The 25,194-nt window shown below is 37.5% G+C and overlaps 1 protein-coding gene across 1 annotated transcript in view; it reads left to right on the plus strand.

The window, feature by feature from the left end:
- The window catches only part of COL3A1 (collagen type III alpha 1 chain), a 79,789-nt gene that overhangs the window by 36,766 nt on the left and 17,829 nt on the right, over window positions 1–25,194 (plus strand). The window contains exons 6-37 of the mRNA XM_070731916.1: window positions 2,893–2,970; window positions 4,575–4,628; window positions 6,066–6,119; window positions 6,794–6,847; window positions 7,868–7,921; window positions 8,373–8,426; window positions 9,904–9,948; window positions 10,577–10,630; window positions 12,006–12,050; window positions 12,801–12,854; window positions 13,269–13,367; window positions 13,497–13,541; window positions 13,654–13,752; window positions 14,438–14,491; window positions 14,655–14,762; window positions 15,234–15,287; window positions 15,419–15,517; window positions 16,236–16,289; window positions 17,666–17,764; window positions 18,039–18,092; window positions 18,203–18,256; window positions 18,904–18,957; window positions 19,321–19,374; window positions 19,949–19,993; window positions 20,076–20,174; window positions 20,271–20,378; window positions 20,907–20,960; window positions 21,801–21,854; window positions 21,980–22,033; window positions 23,423–23,476; window positions 24,409–24,516; window positions 25,063–25,116. Coding sequence (XP_070588017.1) covers window positions 2,893–2,970; window positions 4,575–4,628; window positions 6,066–6,119; window positions 6,794–6,847; window positions 7,868–7,921; window positions 8,373–8,426; window positions 9,904–9,948; window positions 10,577–10,630; window positions 12,006–12,050; window positions 12,801–12,854; window positions 13,269–13,367; window positions 13,497–13,541; window positions 13,654–13,752; window positions 14,438–14,491; window positions 14,655–14,762; window positions 15,234–15,287; window positions 15,419–15,517; window positions 16,236–16,289; window positions 17,666–17,764; window positions 18,039–18,092; window positions 18,203–18,256; window positions 18,904–18,957; window positions 19,321–19,374; window positions 19,949–19,993; window positions 20,076–20,174; window positions 20,271–20,378; window positions 20,907–20,960; window positions 21,801–21,854; window positions 21,980–22,033; window positions 23,423–23,476; window positions 24,409–24,516; window positions 25,063–25,116 — 2,103 coding nt within the window. The remainder of the gene's footprint in view (window positions 1–2,892; window positions 2,971–4,574; window positions 4,629–6,065; window positions 6,120–6,793; window positions 6,848–7,867; window positions 7,922–8,372; window positions 8,427–9,903; window positions 9,949–10,576; window positions 10,631–12,005; window positions 12,051–12,800; window positions 12,855–13,268; window positions 13,368–13,496; window positions 13,542–13,653; window positions 13,753–14,437; window positions 14,492–14,654; window positions 14,763–15,233; window positions 15,288–15,418; window positions 15,518–16,235; window positions 16,290–17,665; window positions 17,765–18,038; window positions 18,093–18,202; window positions 18,257–18,903; window positions 18,958–19,320; window positions 19,375–19,948; window positions 19,994–20,075; window positions 20,175–20,270; window positions 20,379–20,906; window positions 20,961–21,800; window positions 21,855–21,979; window positions 22,034–23,422; window positions 23,477–24,408; window positions 24,517–25,062; window positions 25,117–25,194) is intronic.

Consider the following 25,194-nt stretch of genomic DNA (forward strand, 5'->3'; position numbering starts at 1 on the left):
CAGTATTTGCTATTTCCAGAATGCAGATATGAGTGGGTAATAAATCAACTTACTAATTGTTTAGCATTCTTTTCACATAGGATAGTTTCTTGACTTTTTAAAAATTTGCAGCCTCTCTTAATATACTCGGATCAATCATTCCACATGATGTTCCAAAGTAAAGCTATGCTCTAACTTGGTTGCAAACACTAAATCAAGATTAAATGAGGCAATTTTGGATTTAAAAAAAATTCAATTAACTAGGGATGGTGCTCCCTCTTATATATCTAGGCACAGGCTTTGAGATGGATTAGGATGTTGTAGAACAGGGATGTCAAACTCAAGTAATCACAGCAGCATCACATATCATATCCCCCCCTTTGTTAAATTGGGTGTCGGTGTGGGTAGTGTGTGACACATTGGGCCTACAAGCCAGAAATTTAACACCTTGTTGTAGAAGGTAAAGAGAAGGATTGTGTGGTGGTGTTTCAGTGTTTAGAAAAATCACACAACTTATCCTCAAGTAAATGCCTAAAAAGTAGAGAGATCACAGGTTTATACCAATGGACATTAGGCACCTACATTTTTTCATAGTGATATCTGTTAATCACCTGGACCTTGAGTAAGCTGCTGAGTTTTTCTACAAAAATAAAAAGCAGCATATAAATTCTGTGCACAAACAAAAATCAAAGAAAGCAAATATTTTGACAAAACGTAAAAATGTGTGTGTATATATACTGTATATGGATGTATGATATCAGCATAATCTCTGAAAAGAACAATTGACCCCATGCTGGGCTATTAAAAGTACTCTCAACAGACTTTCCTGGTTGTCTACTTCTCTCCTGTGTTGTCCGTTTGCTACCATGTTACAAATCATGAAATTCATTTGTCTTCTGTTCCTCACAGAGTTTTTCTACTTTCAGTCCGTTCGTTCGTTCATCCATCCATCCATCTATCCATCCGTCCGTCTGTCATAATTCATTCATCTGTTTCCAATTGCTCACCATTTTTTCCTTCTCACAGCTTCCGTTGTTTGTAGTTTATTGCTGGCTTCTGCATCTAAAATGTATGGACCAGAAATGTCTTCTTCTTTCATGTCTTTGGTTGATAAAGTATCTGAGAGGTCCTGTTTTTTTTCACGGAAGAGGTTTTTGGGAATGCATAGCCCGAAGGACAACAGAAACTAGAGACCTTTCATATAAATTGGACTGCAACTCTTTTAATTTCCAGATAGCAGTGAAGTTATTCAATTTTATATTAAATATCACTGCAGAGCACCTAGCAGAGGAAGACTTCTATGGTCATATCCTACCAATGGGACTGTATTTTTTTTAAAAAAAATTAAAGGCCCCAATATTGATCCCTGTTTATATTTTCGATAGCATTTTTAATGGATCCAAGAATGGGTAACTGCAATCAAAGATCCTTTCCCTGCATTTCCCCCTTTATAAATCATTTCCATTGGAATTAATGGAATTAATGGAAAACATTCTATTTGCAAAACTTCCTACTACCTTACCTGAGTTGTTGGGCTATAGGTCTCTGGTTGGGCTTGAGTGTATGAAGCCCTGCATATCAGAGGTCTCCAACCTTAGCAACTTTGTGGACTTCAACTCCCATAATTCCTCAGCCAGTCATGCTGGCTGAGGAATTATAGGAGTTAAAGTTGACAAGTCTCACATTTCTGAAAGTTAAAGACCCCTGTCGTAGATGGTTCAACAGAGTTACACCAAAATTCTAAGGCAAGCTATGGTATTTTAATATTTCATTGCTTACCAAGATACAGTTGCATACTTACTGCTTAACAAGAAGAAATGACAGGCCAATCATCCAATAAATCCTAATGAGTTATAAAGCCACCTTACAAAATAAAATTAGCCCATTTTGTTTCACCATAGCAGTTCACTGGAAGAAACATTTTTTGCCCTTACATCTCTTATGTCACCAATGTCTTTCTTTATTATTTTTAACTAAATTGTAATTCATATAAACTATTTCCAGCTCTCAAAAATATGTATTGTTTGTACTATAAGCAGCCAACAAGTTTTAATCATTTTTCCCCTGAAACAATTATAAATAATGAATTATCTGTTAGTAGACTACTTAAAGTATAACTACATAAGCATTTGGTGACAAGCTGTAGGTTTAGGGCTAAATATCATGTATCTGCCCTACACATCCTGATTTCTATTAAGATTGTATGTTCTCAATAAAGGATATAAAGAGTTGGATAAGAGTGAACACCTTCCAATCTAATTCAGCAAACCATACAACCTCCCTGTAGAGAAGTTGGATATGCATTTTTAAAACCATATAATGGGAAATAATATGTACAGAAAGCCAAATGGCCATGTTACTACCATTCAGGGAAAGAGAGGGAGAGAGACATCAAATAACTCATGTACCTTTTTCCTGGTGCTCAAAGTTCATAGCCTTATTTCTTTCCCATGTTTTTCCATGATACAAGCACAGTCCCCAGGTGAGGAACTGGTAATATTACTCAGGTCAACCAGGGATGTGGTACCTATGTCTCACTTCCCAGAATCCATTATTAATCACAGACAGTACTCAAATAAACTTGGCTGCCTTGTTCATTGCTTTGTGTGGAATGAGTTTATTTATTTTATTATTTATTATTTATTATTTAGATTTGTATGCCGCCCCTCTCCGAAGAGTTATTTTTGCCTAACACTAGCCTAGGAAGTGAAACCAATTGAAACTGAGCTGAAATGTTGGTTTAATACTAGGGTGGTTCAAGTTAAAAGCATTTCCAATTTTCACATAGCTAGCTTTTGTTACAGTATACACACACTGCCCTTTGCACTCTGTTTCAATATAGAATTAAAAATCCATTTCATCTGTAATTCATTGCATGGTTTTTCAATTTTCAATCTTTTCAATCTTCAATAGGGTGGTGGTGGTATTGGCTTTCCTGGCCCATCTGGTCCTCCTGGTCCTCCTGGTCCTCCTGGTCAGCCAGGTTCACCTGTAAGTATCTGTCATTTCTTTTTCTGCTTCTAGTTATATTTTATACTGTTGGTTAATTGTGCTAACCAGGCAAGAATGTGCATTAAACTCTAAGGAATATAGTTTGAGCACAGCAAAGAACAATAAATTATGTAGCCTTCTGCTATTTAGTAGGGCTGCTAAAGATATTTTGAACCAATACATTTGTTTAAAGATTGTCTTGTAGTATAACTATTGAAGCACCAGCGTTTTTAAGAAATAACGAGGAAAAATATAATACCTAGTTTGAGATTTGAAAAGATGTTGGACATTTCAAGTTTTCAAAAATGCCTTAACACCAAGGTACAAATGTTATTTATCCTCAGCTGAGTAATGCCGAAGGATTAACTCTTTGTGATAGAGGACTAGAAAATAGTTTGGCACTATACAAATTAGTAAACATTGTTCCATTGACCTCCCTAGTGAAGAAGCAAAGTGGATGCATCTCCAGCAAATGTTGAGGAATCTCCAGTGTTTAAAACAAAATAGGGTATCACATCTGGCTCACAGCCAAACTATAGACTTTGTTTAAGATAAGCAGGATTTGGACATTGGGAGGGGTGGCTGCCTTTGAATCAATCTTGGCTTCTAGCCTGAACACATTTTCTTGGTAAAATTTCAGAAGGGGCTTGCCATTGCCTGCTTCCTAGGCCAAAGAGAAAGTGAGTGGTCCAAGGCCATCCAGCTGGCTTTTTTGTGCCTAAGGCAGGACTAGAAATCACAGTCTCCTGTTTTCTAGCCTGTTGCTATATCAAGCTGGCTTTCATCATATTCAATTTAGATATAATGAGAAGCAATTCCCATGCAGCCCACAGGATAGGGATATGGGGGGAAGGCTGATTGCATAGTTGTGGCTACTATCTTGAGTTTTACTACTATCACCCTAGGGCAGTGATGGCAAACCTTTTTTTCCTCGGGTGCTGAAAGAGTGTGTGTGCGTGCTATCACACAAGCATGAATGCACACACCCATAACTTAATGCCTGGGGAAGGCGAAAACAGCTTCACGCACCCCTCTGGAGGCCAGAAACAGCCTGTTTCTTCTGGTGGGTCCAGTAGGCTCGTGATTTGCCCTCCCCAGGCCCCAAAGGCTTCCCTGGAGCTTGGGGAGGGTAAAAACACTCTCCCCATCCCCCAGAGTCTCTCTGGAAGCCAATAATGTCGCCCCAGTGCCTCTGTGTGAGCCAAAAATCAGTTGGCTGGCACAAACATGCATGTTGGAGCTGAGCTAGGGCAATGGCTCACGTGCCAGCAGATATGGCTCTGTGTGCCACCTGTGGCATCTGTGCCATAGGTTCGCCATCACTGCCCTAGGGAAACCCCTTTCATAAGAGGAAGGAGCAGGACAAAATAAACATAGAAAGCTAATATTTTGGTTTTATAGAAAAAAAGCTTTGTACAAAAAAGCAATTACTTATAAGACACATTAGATTATTATGTACCCAAATGAAATAGTATGGATTTGTCTGGTCCAATTCCCTGAAGTTCCTAAGGATCTGATTATTCAGATAATGGATATTTGTTCAATTTGATTGTGGATATTGTATTCAGTGATTTAATGAAAGCAACTTGTCTTTTCTTCATTAGGGATCTCATGGATACCAAGGTTCACCCGGTGAACCTGGGCAAGCTGGAGCTCCTGTAAGTATCAATATTCATTTCTGAAGATCTCCTACTCTACAGTATATCATATTATAAGATGGACTTGTTTGAGTTAATGAAATCATATGCCTCTTGGATTATTGTGTTGTTTAGAGGTCATTGACAACCACCCACACATATACACAACTGTGTTTTAAAAGCTGCAGTTGTGTGTGCAGTGAACTTTCTAACAATAGGCAAGAGCTTTTCAGTGCTATACTTTTAAAGGCAATACCAGAGTGAGAGCAGAAGTGGCCTACAGTGATTTGCATCTAAATGTGACTGGACAAAATTATGTAAACTCAATGATTCCAGAAAAAAAAAAAGGATGAATATCTAGTTCCATCCACTCTACGATCCTGTTTCTGAAAATATGTCCTGGTAGATTGGAGAATTTTCCAAAAGGCTATGGTGCTGAGTACAACTGGAGGAAGGATGATTTGATGAAAATCAGCTCCTCTATAAGTAGAACATTTTGCTAGATATCAACTATGATGAGGAATAAACCAAATTACTACCGTTTTTTTAGAAAGTGTAACATATACCTTTTTAGATATATGTCCCCATAAAAAAGGAAATCATTGTGTAACAGAATATTGTGTTATTCTATACTTAATTGAATGGAGCTATGATGAGACGAAGGTGCCTCCTAAGCAGGGCCCATAGCATTGTGATAACATATTTAGTATTCAATGGCTGAACCAATTTATTTTCAAGAATTTAAAATATGGCTAAACATGAAATTATTTCCAGTATTTGGCTATAGTAAAACTAGTTTCTCTTCTGAGATAGTTTCATTTTTCATGGCTGATTCCACATTCTACAGGCATTAGTAGGTGTTTTAAGAGGAATGGCTGTTTAAGAATCTGAAGTTTTCAGATCTCTCCACATAGAAGCACTTGGATTTTTTTTCCAGACAGTCAAATAAATAAATACAATATAAAATAAAGATGAGAATAAGGAGTGGGGCTGGGGTGAGTAGGCTGTTTTATTTTGTTAATAGGGCCTGTTATAATTCATCCTAGGATGGGACAGTAATTTTTATTCCTACTCACCATTTCTCAAGCAAGAAGTGAAGATGTCTGTAACATACATAATTTTGTTCGCCAAATCCTCAAAAATCGTTTGAAGAGAAACTGTGATCACTTTTCAAATTTGGGGGAATGAAGCGGATAGAAGTATAGAAATAGCTTATCCTTGAAATACTACCAAAGCTATTATGTTACACAATTATCAAAATATTTGGCATGCTTGTAAAATCTCATGTATACAGAGAAAGTGATGTATAACTTACAGTCACCTGGTGTCCCTGAGAGCTAGTTTGGTGCTTTAACCACTGCATCAAATTAGCTCCCATATTTTATATAAAAAGAAGCACACAAAAAAGAAAGCATCTGTTTACTTTTGGCTTTTATTTAACTTTATTTTACTTTCTAGGGTCCTCCTGGACCCCCAGGAATGATAGGACCCTCTGGGCCTTCAGGAAAAGATGTAAGTTTTTTTATTATCAATACTTTCATAAAAGTGCTAGATAATGTTATGGTCAATTTTCCAACTAAAAATGGTTCAGGAGATAAACAACTACCAGTAAATCCTTTCATTATCAGTCAAAAGACATGCCAGATTACCTATGCCAGTGATTCTCAACCTTTCTAATGCTGTGACCCCTTAATACAGTTCCTCATGTTGTGATGACCCCAACCATAAGTCTAGTGCCAATTTAAGCTGATTGTCAGGAAGGTCAGAAGGACAGCCCCATTGTAAATGCCTAATTGGTCGGATTATAAAAATATGTTCCAATGTGCCAGAATAGAAGCTTTAGTTCCCAACATCATGGAAAATTTGTCTTTTCCCATGGCCTTGGGTGAGCCCTATGAAACGGTTGTTCAACCCCCAAAGGGGTCCCAACCCCCAGGTTGAGAACCATTGGCCAATACACTGAAAAAAAAAATATTTTGTCTGGAGATTTACTGAAGATAGCTTGGCTGTGGGGAGGAAATATTCCAGTTGCTCTAATTCTTGTAAGGCAGGCTGCAGTACAGCACAAATAAATAGCCAAAGCTTCTTTTCATCGTTATGTGTTCTTATTTTCTAGTCCTTCCCAGAGTGACTATAGGATATGTCTGTTGGTGTCTATGTGTAGTAATTGTATGTTGTGCCTTCAGGGAGAAGCTGGAAGACCTGGAAGACCTGGAGAACGTGGCTTGCCTGGCCTTCCTGTAAGTAAACACATTGTTTTCATTTAGGATATGTTAGAAACTAACCCTAAAAGGTATTAAGCCTTTTGACAAACTCCAGTGTATGTATAGCTCAGTCGTCCCCATTTCAATCACTTGTGTGATGTAATTATGTCATTGTCCTCCTACGGCATCCTTCAGCCCCCGCTATCATCAAACTAAGCCCTATTTTTTTTACCCTTAATGGAACATGGTATGTTTTGGCATCCATCTCCACCCAGGCATAGTCCCATCAATCACCCCCTCCCCAATTAAGAAATGCACAAATAAGTACCAAAAATGCCTTTCCATCTGTGTGATCTGACAATGAGGTTGCAAATAAGATATTTTGTGTTGTTGAATTTACTCAGCCACTTCCAGATCTCCTATATTCTTGCTCCACTTTATGTTTGTTTATCAATGATATTGATTGCTGTTGCTAGTTCTATGGCTATGAGAAAGTTGTAGGTTTTATTCCCAGTTATAAAAATAGCCATACTGTTACAGTCTTTCTTCACTTACAACTTTCTTACATGGCTTCCCTGCCATTTCATTTAGATAGAGAGTGAAAACCTAACTGAGGGTGCTACAGCAATAACATCTGAAAGTTATAAATCAAAAGCAAGCAATCAAATTAAGCATCACTGACAGAAGATGTAAGTTGCCCATGGCAACTTCTTATCAAAAAACAAAATCATAGAAAATGTAGTGACATTCATATTTTGTGAAAAGAGCACTTTCTTTCTGCAATCAAAGCTGAGGAATATTGTTTTTAGATCTATAACAGCAGAAAGTCATGGTATGTCATCTAACTACATTAGGGATCTTTCTTCCTTTTGGCTTTCTCTGGTTTGATTCCCTTGATAATTCTTCAGTTATTTCATTAGACACGTTTCTTAAACTTTTAGCCTGTTTATCATTTCCTGATCATCATAACCTTCTTATGCAATTCTTCTAATATTCACTCTCGCTCTCCCTCTCCCTCCCTCCTCCCTCTCTCTCTCTCTCTTTCTGTCAACTTAGGGCCACAAAGGTCCTCCTGGATTGCCTGGAGCGCATGGAATGAAAGGTCACAGGGTAAGTGCTCAACATCAAATATTCTACAATTTAAAAATTGGGGGTTGATATCAACACAGCTAGTTCTGCTTCAGATTTCCCCAACTTAATGCTCTCCAGATTATTTTGATTTCAGCAATTTCTAAGGATTTCTGGTGGGCATTTATCAGAGTTGAGATACAGTTCATCAGGATGTCACCATGTTGGAGAAAACTACAATAGTTGATGAAACATACATGTTACAGTTAGCTACTTACTACTTACTATGAATTACTGAAGCAGATGCAACAAACTTTAGCTGAATGGGTTGGGGGAGATGAAGGAGTGTAGATAGAAAAATCAGGGGTCATCCTCCTTTTATAAGCTTTAGATATAGCTAGGGAGACATATAAACATTCCAAGTTCAGTATTTTGATTTAGGAGATTTCCCATGTGTCATTCATATATTATTTCTTTTTTTCTTTGTATAAAGGGTTTTGATGGAAGAGATGGTAGCAAAGGTGATCCAGGTGCTCCTGGTCTAAAGGTACTATTTGCATTTAGTACTTGTGCACAATAAGACTGACTTAGTTGGATAAAATTCTTGTTTAGAAGATGTTAAACAGTGCAGCCTCTTGGGCTTCTTAGTATATTTACCTGTTGGTCATATCCAAACCCACGTGAATCTGCATTTTTCCCCCTGGTAATGGGTCTCTCATTATGTTAATGCCTCACTTGCAATCCCCACTTCCCTTTCTTTCTTTTTCCTAGACAAGGGTGAAAAGGTTTTTGCCATGGACATCTGAATTTGGGAGTGTGTTGGGAGGTTACTAACTGTGAGGTCAAAACTTTTCTTCCAATATGAGACACCTAAATCTGATTAATCCAATTACTGCTGAAATATCAGGATTATATTCTAAGTTCAGTTCACAAAATTTAAAAATATATGATTTTTTTTTTTACATTTTATTTTGCCCATTTATGTTCTCTGATAGTCAATTTTTCTGAAGACTTCCTTATACCGATCTGTGAACAGTGAGAAGAAAGTAGTTAGAGATAAGAGTTTAGATTCCCTTACCTTCTTAAAGTAAATTAACCATGTCCCATCCCAAAAAGTTGATTTAAAAGAAATCAATGAAATATTTATTCACTTAGAACAACTATGAAAACAAGACTAATTAAACTGATCCATTAGGATCCAATCACAATGGCCATATAGTACCTCTAATCATGATTTCACTCTGCTTTTGATGGCTAGTTGTTGGAAATCTTACATTCTTATTAAATTGAATTTCATAGAGAATTATATTTACCATTGCATATTGAGCTGTCCTAAAAAAAATCATGTACATACCATTTTTTTCTTCTCATGCGGTTACTCTATAGACAGATGCAATAACATCATCCTAATCATTTGATGAAGCAAAATAGGGTTTTTTTTCAATTACTTTGTCTCTTCACTGCCCGTCACATTATTTCCAAAAAGAAATTGGTAGTTTGGTAGTTTGCTTGTTTATTCATTTCTAAAGTTTGCATGCCACATTTTCATTGATAAAAATGATCTTTGTAAATAGAATTATATAGTATGCATAGGTTCAGCTGGTACAAACTGACCCTTCTTCTTTGTACTGAATTGGTCTGATCCAGAAAGAGATCCATATATGGAAAATTGCTTTAGAGTACTTAGGTTCTTGCTTGATTAGGAATGGGAATATTCATTATTAGTCAAGTGTGATTGGACATGCAAAGAATTTGTTTCCGGTGCATAAACTCTCAGTGTACATACAAACAACAAAGTGATAAATTGTATCTTATGATTATATCTTATGATTATGAATCATAATATATAATCATTAATCATAAGATATAAACAACAAGTGATAAATCATAAAATACCAATAGGGGGAGGTAGTAGGAATGATGAGAATATGAGAAAGATGGGATTAGGACAATGATGTAAAGGAGGTTTGCTCAAATGTGGAATTATTGACAATGTATTGACCAATATTCCCTTTATCACATAGGGTGAAAATGGCCTTCCTGGAGAAAATGGATCCCCAGGACCAATGGTAACTTTTTGAACAGTATTGTAGAAAGTAGAAGGGAGAAAACAACAACAGAATTATCAATAAATCTGGGATCTTTTTACTCATCCATATGGAGAAAAACCTAAAGAACTCTGTAATAATATAGTAAGTAGAAGGCAATAAGACAGGTTTACATTTGTATTCTGATTGGAGAAGGACATGAAGTTTATCACATATTTGGTAGCAATTAAGCTTAGCAATAATAAAAGTATGACTGAGTTGAGTTTCAAAGATAAGATCATGGACACCTGAGGCAATTATATGTATATATTTGCCTAATTCACACATAATACCAGAATGGCAATGTGAAGCCTGAAACAGATCCCATCTTACCTTATTGAACTTCCTGGTTTTAAATTAATCTTCCTTGCCTAAATTACTTCTGATTTGAGGAATTATAGAAAGAATTTTTAAAAAATAAGAGAAAAGGAAAAAAATAATGTTACATATGAAACATTCATTTCCTCAAATGCCCAATTTAAAGTATGGTTGATCCAAATCTTATTATTTATCTGTAATGTTTTCTATAATGAAGGTTTTACAGCTGTCCCTTCAGTGATGAATTTTTTGAGTTGCCCTTCGTTCTCTAAAAGTCTTGTATGTTTCTTAGGGACCCAGAGGTCTGCCTGGTGAAAGAGGACGATCTGGGCCTCCAGGAACTGCAGTAAGTAGCTGGATGAAAGTTTAATATAAACTCTTATTATCATTTCCAATTTTGATCCCCTGGTGTAGATTATAGACTCTAAGAGTCCTGAAAGTCAAATTTGTTGTATTCTCTTTGATTTCTGTAGGTTGCTTGGACAAAATTAGTCTTTTTGGAGACATTTTACAACTCACTACAGAGACACAACTTTGCCATTTCTGATTCTACTGTTTTCTAGCAGTGTGTTTCCCATATTTATAATTCGGTGTATAAAAATGGGAAATTTTTGTTTTCTATTTTTGGCTCTTATGTGTTCCTCCTTTGCCCAATTTTGGCTTCCATGTTCAAGTTAAATAAAGACTATTAGGATATAAACCAAATTGGAGAGATTTAGTGGTACAATATGGAATCCTTTTCACAGAACAGTTCTTTTTATTTAAAAAATGCAGTTAGATACTGAATATATAATTAGATGAAATCAAGTTTTTTCCATATACAGTGGTACCTCTACTTAAGAACTTTTCTAGATAAGAACCGGGTGTTCAAGATTTTTTTGCCTCTACTTAAGAACCATTTTCTACTTAAGAACCTGAGGCCAGAAATATTTCCCAGGAAATTTGAGAATGGCACGAAGGCCCGGCCAGTTTCCTGCCCTTCCCCCTTTAATCCCGGCCATCTTGGACTTTTCTGGGCTGCCAGAGGAGCCTTTCAGTGGTGCTTAAAGAGGCTTTGGCAGCCCAGAGCAAATGCAGCATTTTCTTTTCTCTGGGTGTTTGGAGAGGGAATAAATCCCTTTGCTGTGGTGGCTCCCTCATACTGCCTCTCATACACCCGGCGTGAGGTTGCCTCCTGGAGTGTCTGGGCACGGAAAGGCAAAATGAGATGCTTTGTCCCAGCTGGATCCAACTCGGCTCAGAGTCCCTCTTTTTTTTTTAAAGACTTAAAGTTTTGGATTTTTTAATTTTCCCTAATCTCACCTTCTTCCTTCAGCAGCAACTGTTCTCCTCTTCCTCTTCCTCCTCCTCATCCCACCCATATTCCAAGCTTTCATTTCTTTCCTAATGAGTTTGCATGCATTATTTGCTTTTACATTGACTACTATGGAAAAAATTGCTTCTACTTACAAACTTTTCTATTTAAGAACCTGGTCATGGAATGAATTAAGTTCTTAAGTAAAGGTACCACTGTATTGCACATTTTATTATGTACATTTAAGATGTTACGGCTCCATATTTAATTATCAAAGAACTGTAATACCTATAAATAAATGAATTAAAGACAGTTATAAAAGGGTATAGATAATTCATTATTGTAAGTTTTGTGATAGAGCTTAGTTATTTTTAAAACACCACAAGTAACATTCATTTGTTTCTAATCAATTCCTTCATATTTTTAGGGTTCTCGTGGTAATGATGGTAGTCCTGGAGCAGCTGGCCAGCCTGTAAGTATATCTCTTCTTTCTTTCTCAGGTATTTTCCATCCCTTTTCTGATTTCCCATACTGAAATTCTTGGCTGAAGTACAAATTATGGTCCTTGGATCTCCAAAATCCCATTTGAAACTTTATACTTGTTATATTTTATACTACCACCACAACATCTCAATCCATGGTGAATTGGACTGAGAAAGAGTTACTGGCTCAGTTACCCAGCTGGTTTTCAGGCCTAAAGTAGAATTAGAAGTCCCAGTCTTTTGATTTCTAACTGGCACTTTAATTGAGTCTCAAATAATATTTAAAATAAAATAATATCTCAAATATTATTTCTCCCATCTTTCCATTAAAAAGATCAAGGTTGCAAACTCTTGAGGCCTGGACAGTAGATAAAATTATAATGTACACTAAAATTTGAAAATAAAGCAGAGAAAATGAAAATCCAGGTCTTTTGAAAAAAAAAGAACTATAATAAATTAGCAGCTAATTAGATTTGGATGGAGGTTCAAGAACTTTGTCATTGGTCACCCTAAGAACAGCAAGAAATATAACTAGAGATACCTTTCCCCCACATATATTCCATGTATTATAGATGTCTGTTTTACAACACAATTTTACATTGATTGCTCAATTACATTTTAATTACATCTGAATTTTCCCCTCATTCATATATGATGTAATACCAAACAACATTTTTTTCTTTAAATAAATCATTGTTAATTTTGCTCAAATAATCATCTCTCTCGTCTATTTTCTTCAGGGTCCACCAGGCCCTTCTGGACCTACAGGATTTCCTGGTACTCCAGGTTTTAAGGTATATACTACTACATGTATAAAAAGAGACAGATATTGAATACTCAAAAAAAATATTTCATATATTAGCCTATGTTTTGTATATATTCCTTCAAAAGGAGGGAGGGAAGCCATTGTGGGATATTGTGGGATATTAATGAGCCCGGCTGATAATGATACATGCTTAATTCTTTCTACCTTCTACTATTCTACTCTCTGCTAGATACCATTCTATGCACAGTGTACCAGCAAGATCATTTGAGAATTCATTGGGATAATGCTTATTCTAAAGAATATTCATCCACACATTGTCAACTCCTTCCTCCCACAAGGGATAAACCATTAGTACCATAAAGTTGTTTTGCTGCCACTTTTAATTTGATTGATCGATCTAACTCTCTCTCTCTCTCTCTCTCTCTTTCTCTCTGCTTCCCAGGGTGAATCAGGTCCTCCCGGTCCCTCAGGCCCTAGTGGATCTCCTGGACCAAAAGGAGATGCTGGTCCGGCAGGCCAACCTGGCGGTTCTGGCCCTCCTGTAAGTATATGTTCTTTATAAAATGATGTGCCAAGTCTATTTCAAATTTTAGTAAAGTGTATTTTAGTAAAATCATAGTATTTCAAAGAAATGCATAACTTAATAAAAGCTATTATCTTTTGTCAATAGGGTCCCGGAGGACGTGATGGGAATCCTGGTGCCAAAGGTCTTCCAGTAAGTGTCCCAAGCAGAGTGGTATATGCCACTGCATTTTCCTAAAGTAATGTGCACATTGACTCAAATCATTCCATGGTATCTTTCTTGAGCACATGTTATTTTTATCCAGGGTCTTCCTGGAACTCCTGCTCCTCCTGGTCTAATTGGAGCTCGTGGTCCTCCTGGTCCTTCTGGTACTAATGGAGTCCCTGGACAAAGAGGTCCATCTGTAAGTCATCAGCATGCTATTTTTTTTATGCCACGGTTACATGAAAAATGAATTCAGATACGGCCAAAATATGCCACGGCATAGAAATCTGAACAATGTTTTTTGATAGTAGGACGTGATTTGGGTAGAGAGAAATACCAGTAACTCCTGAATTTCAATTTTTTTTCATCATTTTCAATATGTGGAGACAGTCAAATTCTACCCAAGCCTCAGCAAACTAGACACAAATTTCATAAATTAAATCCAGCAAAAGGCTTTCTACCTTTTTTGCTAGCTAAAAATAATATAAAATGGCCTGCTACGCTGGCAATAGAGAACAACAAACAAAGAACAGTTTATCATCTTTAGATTTTAAATACACATTTCTATTATGGACTGATTCTGTAATAGCTGTCTCAAAACTTCTTACATACCAGTATTTGTATGCCTAGCCTTTCATCTTCATCACCATATCAATATCCTCAATGCTCAGTGATACCCCACTGTGAGAAATCTACCTAGTGCTTGCAGAAAAATTCACAGAATATTGATAATGCACATTCTCTTTGTGCACGTGATTCTTTGGATCCAATTCCAAATAAACTCTTGTTTTTAATTTTAAGCAAAATTCTAATCTACTACCAAGATCTGTGTTTGAACAAATCAGATTTGACAAGACAACTCATCAGTCTTGTGTTCTTTTCAGGGTGAACCTGGTAAAAATGGTGCTAAAGGAGAGCCAGGAGCAAGAGGCGAACGTGTAAGTATTGATTTTAGCCATAGTAGATCTGGAGTGGGACAGGCTTGCCCTTTTTACTAAAATAGAATAAACCTTAATTTGAAAAGCTGTATTATTCTGGTAAAAGTTTATCTCGAATGGCACTAGCTTTTTCAATGACCGTTTGGTGGCATTTTGTTATAAGGGTGAAAATGGCACACCTGGTAGTCCTGGTTCTCCAGGAGAAGAAGGCAAGGCAGGGGCACCTGGTCAACCTGGCACCAACGGCATACCTGGAGCTGCAGGAGAACGGGCAAGTATTGTAATGAGTTCATTTTAGACAATGAACTCATCAGAAGGCAACCTATGGTAGTCGGCACACCATTTCCAGATATTTTTGTGCCTAAATGAGATGAAAGTGGTGAGGTTGTGCACTATTTGTTTGCATCAGTTGCGGCTAAGTTGCTAATCAAACCAATGGAATTAAAAACAGAATGATGGTTGCTTACCAGAGAAATAGCAATGGGATTGTTAATGTTGATAGAGAAAATTCTCATTATCATTATTATTTTTCTGCTACATTCTAGAAACAAAATTTCAGTTTGTTAATAAGGATATATTCTTCAGTTATTCTTGTCATTAGATCTCAGAATAATCAGACATAAGAACACAAACTAAAAATACGCATTGATTTCTCAACTTCTTTACTATGTGATATACCTATCTACCTTTGGAAATTCCTTCATGATTTTTTAAATAAAATGTCTGTGTTTCTATTTTTCAGGGTAATCCGGGATTCCGCGGTGCCCCTGGTAATAATGGACTCCCAGGTGAAAAGGTGAAGAATATGTTTCTTAGAGTTTTTGGTTTCCAAATAAATTTACTATTTTTTGTTCAGATCACATTATGATTTATAATTCCCCTTTCCTTCATGCCTTTGTATGATCATATTGTTCAATGTTATTTAAGGGGGCACCTGGTGAGCGAGGTGGTCCAGGTAGTACCGGTCCAAGAGGATCTCCTGGAGAACCAGGACGAGATGGCAGCCCTGGCCTTCCAGGAATGAGAGTAAGTAGAAATCTCCTGGCTGTGGCATATAAAACTCAGAGACATTATTAGGAAAGATGCTACAAGAACAAAAAAGACCAACACGTTATCTTATTAATGATTAGATGCCATATTTCCAGATTGTAAATACTTGTTACATTCAAATATCTGGAAAGCACTTCTGAGAATCAGTTATATCTAAAAGATACCTGGCTTTCTTTATAGATAATATTTCACAGTTCCCTTAAGAATGTAACACTAGAAAGTTTGAGGTATAGCTCTCAGAGAATTTGACAGGCTGTGAAGGAAAGGTAACAATATTAAATATATGACCAGGCCATCAATTTTTGAAATCGTTTTAATTTTAATGAAATGTCAGTGCTAGTCAATAGGTTTAATTAATAGCTCACTCATTATTTCTGGGTAGAAAGGTCCCAGTATATCTCTAAAAGGCAAAGTCTTTAACACAATATACACTGTGAAGCCCTGCTAGATAGATTTTGAAGCTTGTAAAGAACTGTACCATACTGTGGTATAGTGTAGCGATAAAATGGTCAGCTATGTTGCACCACTTCTTTCTTTTGTAGGAAGAAAAATAATCTCTCTACTGAGAAAAAACTATTCTCTAACCAGTTTTATATCCCCATATGTATTGTAAATTCCTATTTATGTAATAAAGTAGGGTTAGAAAAGCTATTGCTTTGAACATGCACTTATTACTTTTTTTTTTCTTACTCAGGGCTTAACAGGAAGTCCAGGTGGTCCAGGAGTAGATGGAAAACCAGGCCCGGCGGTACATAACAATATTCAGTCTTTTTACCTGATATTACTTTGTTACTGTGCCTTACCTTGATGTCACTTTATGAGCATTTGATTTAGTTGCTTACTTCATTTCATGAGAAATTATTTAGAAGTATTTCATTGACCATTTTATTTAATGGCTCTGTAAGCCTTTTTACATAGTCTCTGTATTAACATCCATTATTAATAGTAGAAGTGCATTAATTTCTGGGGAGGGATCAATTATATTTTAAGTGAGCAAATAGTATAGATTGATTGATTGATTGATTGATTGATTGATTGATTGATTGGTTGGTTGGTTGGTTATTTGTTCGTTCGTTCGTTCTTTCATTTGTTCATACATTCATACATTCAGGCATTCATTCAATTGTATATACATTTATTCATTTCTTATTCATTCATTCATTTGATATGTCACACATTTCATTGGGAAAGTAATTCTGAGTGGGTTACAAAATGGATGGTAACATGCGCCGTATTTTCCAGAGTATAAGACACACCTTTTTCTTCCCTAAAACAGGCTGAAAATTTGGGTGTGTCTTTTACTTCAAATGTAGCTTTTTTGAAGCATTATTTTTTCCAACCCTAACTATGTGCTAACGATCTTCCCAGCTTCCTATTCCCTCCGAAGAAGGTGTTTTTCCAGCCCTTTCCAGGCTTGTTTTCATTCCTACTCCTTCTGAAAAAGGCTTTTACAGCCCTAATGTGGTGCTGACAATCTTTCTGGCTTGCAACATTTTTTTTATTCCTACTCCCTCCAAAGCAGCTTTTCCTGCCCTAAGTCTTTGCAGGCTTGTGTTCATTCCTACTCCCTCTGAAAAGGGCTTTTTCAGCCTTAACCAGGTGATAAAATAATGTGCTGAAGCTGAACAGACTAAGGATGCTAGCCAGATGAATACCTTTTAGGTAAATATCCTGATTTTCCTTCCCCAAAACTAAGGTGTGTCTTATACTCGTTTGTGTCTTATACTCTGAAAAATACAGTAAATTTAAAAATTTTATTAAAATTAATAGATTTTAAATAAAAACTAAAAGGGGATGGATGGCAGGGGGAAGGGTTTTCTCTTTTACCCCATCAGGACATCAAACCTGTGGGCAAATCCGTATTTTAAGGTCCTTCTGGAAAGTTGGGAGGGTGGGGGCAGATCTCATCTCTGGCAGCAGAATTCTGGGCAGAGGCCACAGTGGAAAAGTCTCTTCTCTTTGACCTCTACAAGCTGAAATTCCTTGTCAGACAGCTGAAATTCCTTGTTAGGCTGAAAGGGGTGGGCTGATCCCATTGTTTAAACATGTTTTTGAATGTTTAATCTCAGTGATCTTCCAGTGTTTTCTTATGTTTCTTCCTCTCTTCACCTCTATTACTTTCAGGGTTCACCAGGAGAATCAGGGCGCAGCGGTCCCCCAGGCCCAGCAGGTCCACGAGGTCAACCAGGTGTGATGGGCTTCCCTGGTCCAAAAGGCAACGATGTCAGTATAACCTCATTATTATTCAAACTACCTTTGGCTTTAGAATGACATTTTTTTAAATTTCTCTTTGAGATGTCAACTCTTTGTTTATCAAAAGTAAACCTAAACAAAGAAATAATCTCTCAAGAGTGTAATATTCACAGAAATGAAACTAGTAAGAAAGTATCCAAACATGTTGCCACAAGCATGTAAAACTGAAATCACATTTGAATCCTTATAATTTTTGATGTATAATAATTGGTAAGATATTAAACTGCATCTTTTGTATTTTTAGGGTGCACCAGGTAAAAATGGGGAAAGAGGAGGTTCTGGATCCCCCGGTGGACCGGTTAGTAAATTCAATATTTTAATAATTTCTTTCACTCTTTCCACATGCATGTATCCATATATACAATTCTGTTGACCCTGTAAGCTAATCACTATACCATTGTCTAACAGGGGATACCTGGAAAGGATGGTGATGCAGGAGCACAGGGACCCCCAGGACCTGCTGTAAGTAATAGAAATATAAAAGTCATGTGTTAATACTAACTTACTACATATGTATATCTTCTGTATTACTAAAGAGTAATGGATGCAAGCAATGAATAAGACAATTTTTCATTAACTATTCATCATATTGGAAAGATTGAGGGGAAAAGGGAAAAGGGACAACAGAGAGTGAGGTGGCTGGATGGAGTCAGTAGGCATGAGCTTAAATGGACTCTAGAGGATGGTAGAGGACAGGAAGGCATGGGGGAATGTGGTCCATGGGGTCACGCTGGGTCGAACACAATTTCGCAACTAACATCATTATCATATTATATATTGCGATGGGAAGAATTATTTGAGCCCATCCTTTGATCAGAGGCTCTGTTGGAAAGCAATACTTTTCAAATAGTGGATTAGCCTAAATTCTTGAAAATGAGATTGAGTGGAATGGACCACTGACTATTGTAACCCTACAATAGCACATTAATTTTTATTTTCTTTGTTATGGTTTAATTAATACTGCATAGACTGATGTTACCCCTTTAAGGTTTTTGAAAGCTTCATATCCAGGAACAGAAAATTATTACCGCTCAGCACAAACAACCTAGGGAAAAGGTTGTTGGGGGCAGGGGGATGGAAAATCATGAATGATATTCTTCTTTTCCCAGGGTGGTCCTGGTGAAAGAGGCGAACAAGGAGCAACAGGTCCACCTGGATTTCAGGTATGCTGATATTCTTCAATCTTTGCTTTCTAAACAATGCATTCAAACCGGAATCAAGAAATTAGTGAATAGAAGTAGAAGCTTACAATTGGCTAATTTTTTCCATCAATTATTTTATGTTTTGGGTTTTTTAAAAAAAATTATATTTAATGTGTATGGTGGTTCACAAGAAAAAGTGGTGACACTGAATGCTATAATCACAAGAATGGCATACATGATGTTATTGGCCTGACTGCGCTATTTCAAATTTTTATAAAAATTAATCAGGTACAATAAATCTCTATTTCTGATATTTTTAAATTTTAAATGTAATCTTTAAAGAAGAGAGGAATATGTATTAAACAACAATTGTATTTCCCCTAGGGTCTACCTGGTCCTTCAGGACCTCCTGGAGAGAGTGGAAAACCTGGTGATCCAGTAAGTTGTCCTTTTGTCTCTCCCAAATATGAGTAAAAAGTATATGTAATGCTACTTAAGGGTGGAGAATTTATGATTCCAGAATTATGACCTTGTTCTGAAACATTCTCTCTTTTCCACAAAAACCAGCCTCTACAACTTTATCCCAAAATTCAGCTTTTAAGAAAGTTCATTACCTATTATTTAGATATAATTCCAGCAATTTTTTTATAATGTCTTACACAAATCAAACATATACTTCCAAAGCCTTCCTATCCTGTCTTTTTTTCTCTTCCTCTCTCCCCCTTTCTCTCCTCCTTCTTCAGAAGTAGCTATTATTTTGTGTAGAAGAAAAAAGCCCAGGAATTTTTTAAAATATTTTTTTAAAAAATATATATTTAAAAATGATGGCGGCACCCATGGACCAGCACCAATCGAATCGGTCCCATGACATAATCATGGGCAAACCAGTCCTAACCAGAAGGAAGCCACCTCTGCTCAGGTGGAATAGTTTGGCTGCATCTTGAATATTAATGAAGTTGTCACTCATTAAAACATAATAAATAATAATCAAATTACCTTTGTTTCACAACAGGGCACAAAAGGTGAAAGTGGACTTCCAGGAATTCCAGGAGGCAAGGTAAATTTGGCTACTAATCTGGTCACATAAAAACGTGAAAACAAAGATCTCAAACAAAACTAAATGGTCTTATTTCTATTAGGGTGAAAATGGCATCCCAGGTGAACGAGGCACACCAGGAAGTGCAGGTCCTTCTGGAGCTAGAGGTGGTCCTGGCCCTGCTGGCCCTGAAGGTGGAAAAGTAAGCTGAAATCATTGTACTTTGTATAGCTAAATTACGCTCCAGGTACGTTTTTCCCAGGTGTCCTAATAACTGTTCTGGAAAATATGATTTTAGGGCCCTGCTGGTCCTCCTGGTCCTCCTGGTGGTTCGGGACCTCCAGGATTGCAAGGAATGCCAGGGGAGAGAGGAGGTTCTGGAAATCCTGGACCTAAGGGAGAAAAGGTACATTCTTTTATATTTCCCTTAATAATCAGATAATGCCATCCAAAATTATGAAGAGCAGCCAAACTAGGGTTTATTATCAAGCATTAATAAGCTTAACCAAGTTGATCTAAACTTTTGAGATTGATATCACTTGTTCATAAAACATGATGCAGGGCAATATGTGCAAGTACTAAACTAAATTTCCAGGGGACATAAAGCCTATCTTCTATATATTGAGAAGAGTAACTCCAACTGAAGTTAATGGATTTAGGGAAGAGTGTTTTGAATAAGGCTTGTGAATAATTAAGTCCGCCTACTTCAGAAGCGGAAGTTGATAATGCTTTACTTTTTGTCCACTAAGTCAATATTCTGTTTCCCTGTCTCCGTGCTGACTATATTTGTTTAATACTCTGTATTATATAATTTTAAATAAAGACTTAAACATTGCTTTTTACTTTGGGAAAAGTTTATGAACTGCATGGTACAACAGGTTGCTGTTGATTAGCTTATTCACAATGTATCTGCTCTTTTCTTTCATTTGGATAGGGAGAGCCTGGAAGCAGAGGAGGAGATGGTTTACCTGGAAAAGATGGAGTACGAGTAAGTAGATTCTGCCATATCATGGACAATTTGTTTGCTTCATCTAATTTACACAGAACAAAATTGGTTCCAGCAGAGCATATAGCTTTTTAAAGGTTTTTGCATTTAATATTATAGCCTCGATATTTTTAGGCAGGCAAGAACTTCTAATGCTGAGGAGGAATTTAGGAAATGTAGTTGATTGATTAGTTGCATCTATTTCCAGATTATTTGTAGCAACTCCTTCCTTATCTAACCAAGGTTAAGAGAGAGGCACAGCAAAATACTTCTCTGTAGAGATGCTTGAGTCTGAAAATTCAGTTTTTGCCTCAACCCTTGCTTAGCCTTCCAACAAGACACATGTATTTTATAGTCATTTTCAGGAGCTCTTCTCTTAATGTGTGTAATTTTGTAAATATTATGATAAGCATTTTTCTACAGTAATAGAAATAAAATTTAAAATAATCTAGTTGATTTAAAATTTAAAATAATCTAGGTTCTCATCTTTCAAAGAGCTAGAATTAGAATCCCTGAAACATAGAGGTGGGTGGGAATATAAAAATATTTGTTAACAAAAATAGATTTTGTTCTATGCAATGGCAAATTGGTTGACACAAGTTAAAGAATCCTCTACAATAAACATCATCGGGCTCTATATCTAGTTAATTTGATAATTCTTATGAATGGTCTCTCTGCCTATGAAACTTTAGCATAACAGGAGACAGACTGGATTAGGAAGACAAAACTAAAATGAGCAGAGGTTTTCAGTGCAAGGAAGAGTATTCTGAATGTTTTTGCATTTCTATACTTGTTGATGGATGAGCCCATACTTCCAACTGATTTTTACTTTTAACATTGTAGGGGCCTGTAGGATCCATTGGACCTCCTGGTCCATCTGGCCAATCTGGTGATAAGGTATCCATTTCATTGATACGTTAATGTAAATTAAATTCATTTTGAATAAAACGGTTCTGAAATAAAAGCTCCCTTTCTTTCTTTCTTTCTTTCTTTCTTTCTTTCTTTCTTTCCTTCCCTTCTAGGGAGAACCTGGACCTGCTGGACCCCATGGCCCATCAGGTCCCCGTGGTGGTCCGGTAAGAAATTCTTTCAAATACATAAAGGGTTTTTGTTTGAATAATTGTAATTGGTTTGTAATTTACATTACTTTCTTGATAAGAGTCATATGATAAGAGTCATATAGCTTCTTTTCAACCTATATAGGTTCTTTTCAACCCATCTAGAAATTATATTTCAATGTAAAACATCTATACATTTCATATTATAGATAATTTAGAGTAAATATCTAGAATTAAGAATATTAATTCATATCTCAAAACAGTATCTTCAGTTAACAGTATAAAATTCATTATAACCAATGTTAATTAGGTGGAAAAAAGTCAAGCTCTTCCTCTCCTGCCTTCCTAAGAGTGTTTGACTTCTTCCAAGGGATGATACACTGTCACTCTTCCATTAAGGTCATAGAAGAGCAAATGGACAAGTAAATCCATAAATAAAAATAACATAGGGAGTAGAAAGGGAGGTCATCAGCAGGTGAATTAGGAGCAGTGATAGACTGCAATCATCTGGCTTATATCCTAAGGCAGAGGTCTCTAGCCTTTCTGGGGAGGTTTCATGCACACATGCACACAAAGAGCTACCCACTCTTTTCACAACTCGGTTCAGAAAGGGCTGTGGCCTGGCACTTGGTCATGGAGCAGGGTTTGGGGATCCCTGTCCTAAGGAATACTGTCTTCAGAAAATATTAACCCACTTCTTGTTCTTAGTTGCCAATTTTGCTTTCACAAGAATTAGAAAACTCAAATGCAGCTTTCATTGGATTAATAGAGGCTGACAGACCTGTATTGGTCCCCTTTGATTCTGCCTGCAAAGCCAAATGGAATACTGTAATCCTTCTCTGCCCCAGAATGGAGGTTCCAGCTATCTAGTTGCTTCTCTGAAGCTCTCTGGGGGGAATTAGCAGTTCTTCACAAAGCCCTTGTGTTGAATAAAAGTGCAGGAATAAAAGTGCAGGAATCTCCCACTTCATCTGAAAAAGTCACACAATAACAAAGACCTTTGAATAACTTTATGATAAAGGTTTTGCTGGAAAAGAAAAAAGAAGTATTTTAGCTGAATGAGTCAAAGGATAGCAATAGCAATAGCACTTAGCAAAGCACTTAGACTTATATACCACTTTACAGTGCTTTACAATCCTCTGTAACCAATTTACAGTCAGAATATTGTCCCCAACAATTTGAATTCTCATTTTACCCACCTCAGGAGGATGGAAGGCTGAGTCAACTTTGAGCCAAGTGAGATTTGAACTTCCAAATTGCAGGCGGCTGGCAGTCAGACGAAGTAGCCTGCAGTACTGTACTCTAGCCCACTGCGCCACCGCAGCTCATAGCATAGTGTTAGCATAGTGGAATCACTTTCCTTGTAGGGTTAGTTATGCTTCTTCTCTATTCCTTTGTCACCTGCAGGGTGATCGTGGTGAACAAGGGCCACCTGGTCCTGCTGGCTTCCCTGGAGGTCCTGTAAGTATGAAAATATTTTTGCATAAAGGGTGGTAAAGATGTGTTCTACTGGATTGAGATGAGTTGAAGAAAAATAAGTAAATAGCAGAGCAACCCATAGCAAATATCAACCAGCATGTTTAGTTGGAAATTTGAAATCAGGAGAAAGAAAAGTGGAATATATACATATATATGTGTTGTGGTTCCGTCTGAGGCCCCTCAGGGAACGGCTGATCTTCTGTCGGTTTCCAGCTCAGAGAGGGAGGATGAGGAACAGGAGGGGCAGGCAGACGAGGAGGAGGAATCCCAGGCTGAGGAGGAGGGAGGACAGCCAGAGTCCCCCCAGAGGGAGCTCTCCCCAGCAAGCAGCCTGGATTCCTTAGAGGAAAATGCACAAGCCATAATTGATCTGCGACAGAGAAGAGCTACACAGCGAAGGGACCAATTGGCTAGGTACTTTCAGCACTAAAGAGGCAACAGCTGGGTTTGGGTGTGGTGCTCTCTGGAAAGGCTAAAAGGCAGACCCACCCTTCCTGGCTTGTGGAGTATTATCTTTGGGAGTCCTGGGACCTGGCTGTGAACTTTGGCGTCCTGGAATCCTGGTTTGTGCCTTTGACTACTGAAACCTTGGGGTGGGTGTGCCAGCAAGAAGCTTGCTGTATTGTCTGGACATCAAGACTCTGCTGTAAAGTCTTATAGCCTGTCTGTTGGGAAAAACAGGTTTGCCTCTGTGTTTATTTTGTAAGCTATAAAGTACTTTTGCTTTTACCAGAGTGTCTGGCTGTTTTTTCCAGTTGGTGTTGAGGTCTGGGGGAACCCAGACAGAACATATATGTCTGGATTAAATTTTAGCAGGCAGCTGATAAGAGGCCTATTATTTCACTTCTACTATGTCTTAGTAAGTATTATTAACCATTAAGGTTTAACACTCACAATAACTAATCTTTATATAGGGACAAAATGGAGAACCTGGCGGAAAAGGAGAGAGAGGCCTTCCTGGTGAACGAGGTGAATCTGGACCCCCAGGAATTGCAGGTCCATCAGGAGGCCCTGGTACAACAGTAAGTATGCTGTAATCTATATATTCTATGTGTTCTCTATTATTTTTGTAACTTGATTTATCCTGTATCTTTTGTAAGGGAAACCATCTAATACAAACTCAAGGCCCTGGGGCCAGCCAGGCCCGCAGGGTGCTTAGAGCTGGCCCACGGGGCCATCCTGGAAACAGTGAAGGACCAGCCTGCAGTGCCTCTTCCGGTGAAAATGGAGCCTGGAAAGGCTGTGCACAGCCATCCTGAGCTCTGTCTTTGCTGGCAGAGAATGTGAAGAGGCTGTCGTAGCTGAAAACAGAGCTCAGGAGTCTATTTTCACTGGCAGAGTGCTTGGGCCAACACACAGGTGCCCCCAACTCAAGTGATGTCAAGCTGTTCACACCCACATCCCCACACCCATCCACCCCCCCAAGGTCAAACACAATCCTGATGCAGCCCTCAATGGAATTGAGTTTGACAACCCTGAGCTAATATATTGATTCCATTGAAATTAATGTATTGATTTATCTCTTCTTTTCTTTAGTGTTATGATGCTAATTCTCATATCTTATTTAGGGTCCATCTGGACCAGCGGGAGCTAAAGGAGAACGTGGCGGTCCAGGTCCTGCAGTAAGTATTGGTTTTTCTTAAATGTTTAGTAAACTAGTTGATCTTTTCATCCAAACTCTTAGGGCTTCTAAAAGATGG

Source organism: Erythrolamprus reginae, chromosome 1 (genome assembly GCF_031021105.1).
Source record: "Erythrolamprus reginae isolate rEryReg1 chromosome 1, rEryReg1.hap1, whole genome shotgun sequence".
In the NCBI taxonomy this organism is placed as follows: domain Eukaryota; kingdom Metazoa; phylum Chordata; class Lepidosauria; order Squamata; family Dipsadidae; genus Erythrolamprus; species Erythrolamprus reginae.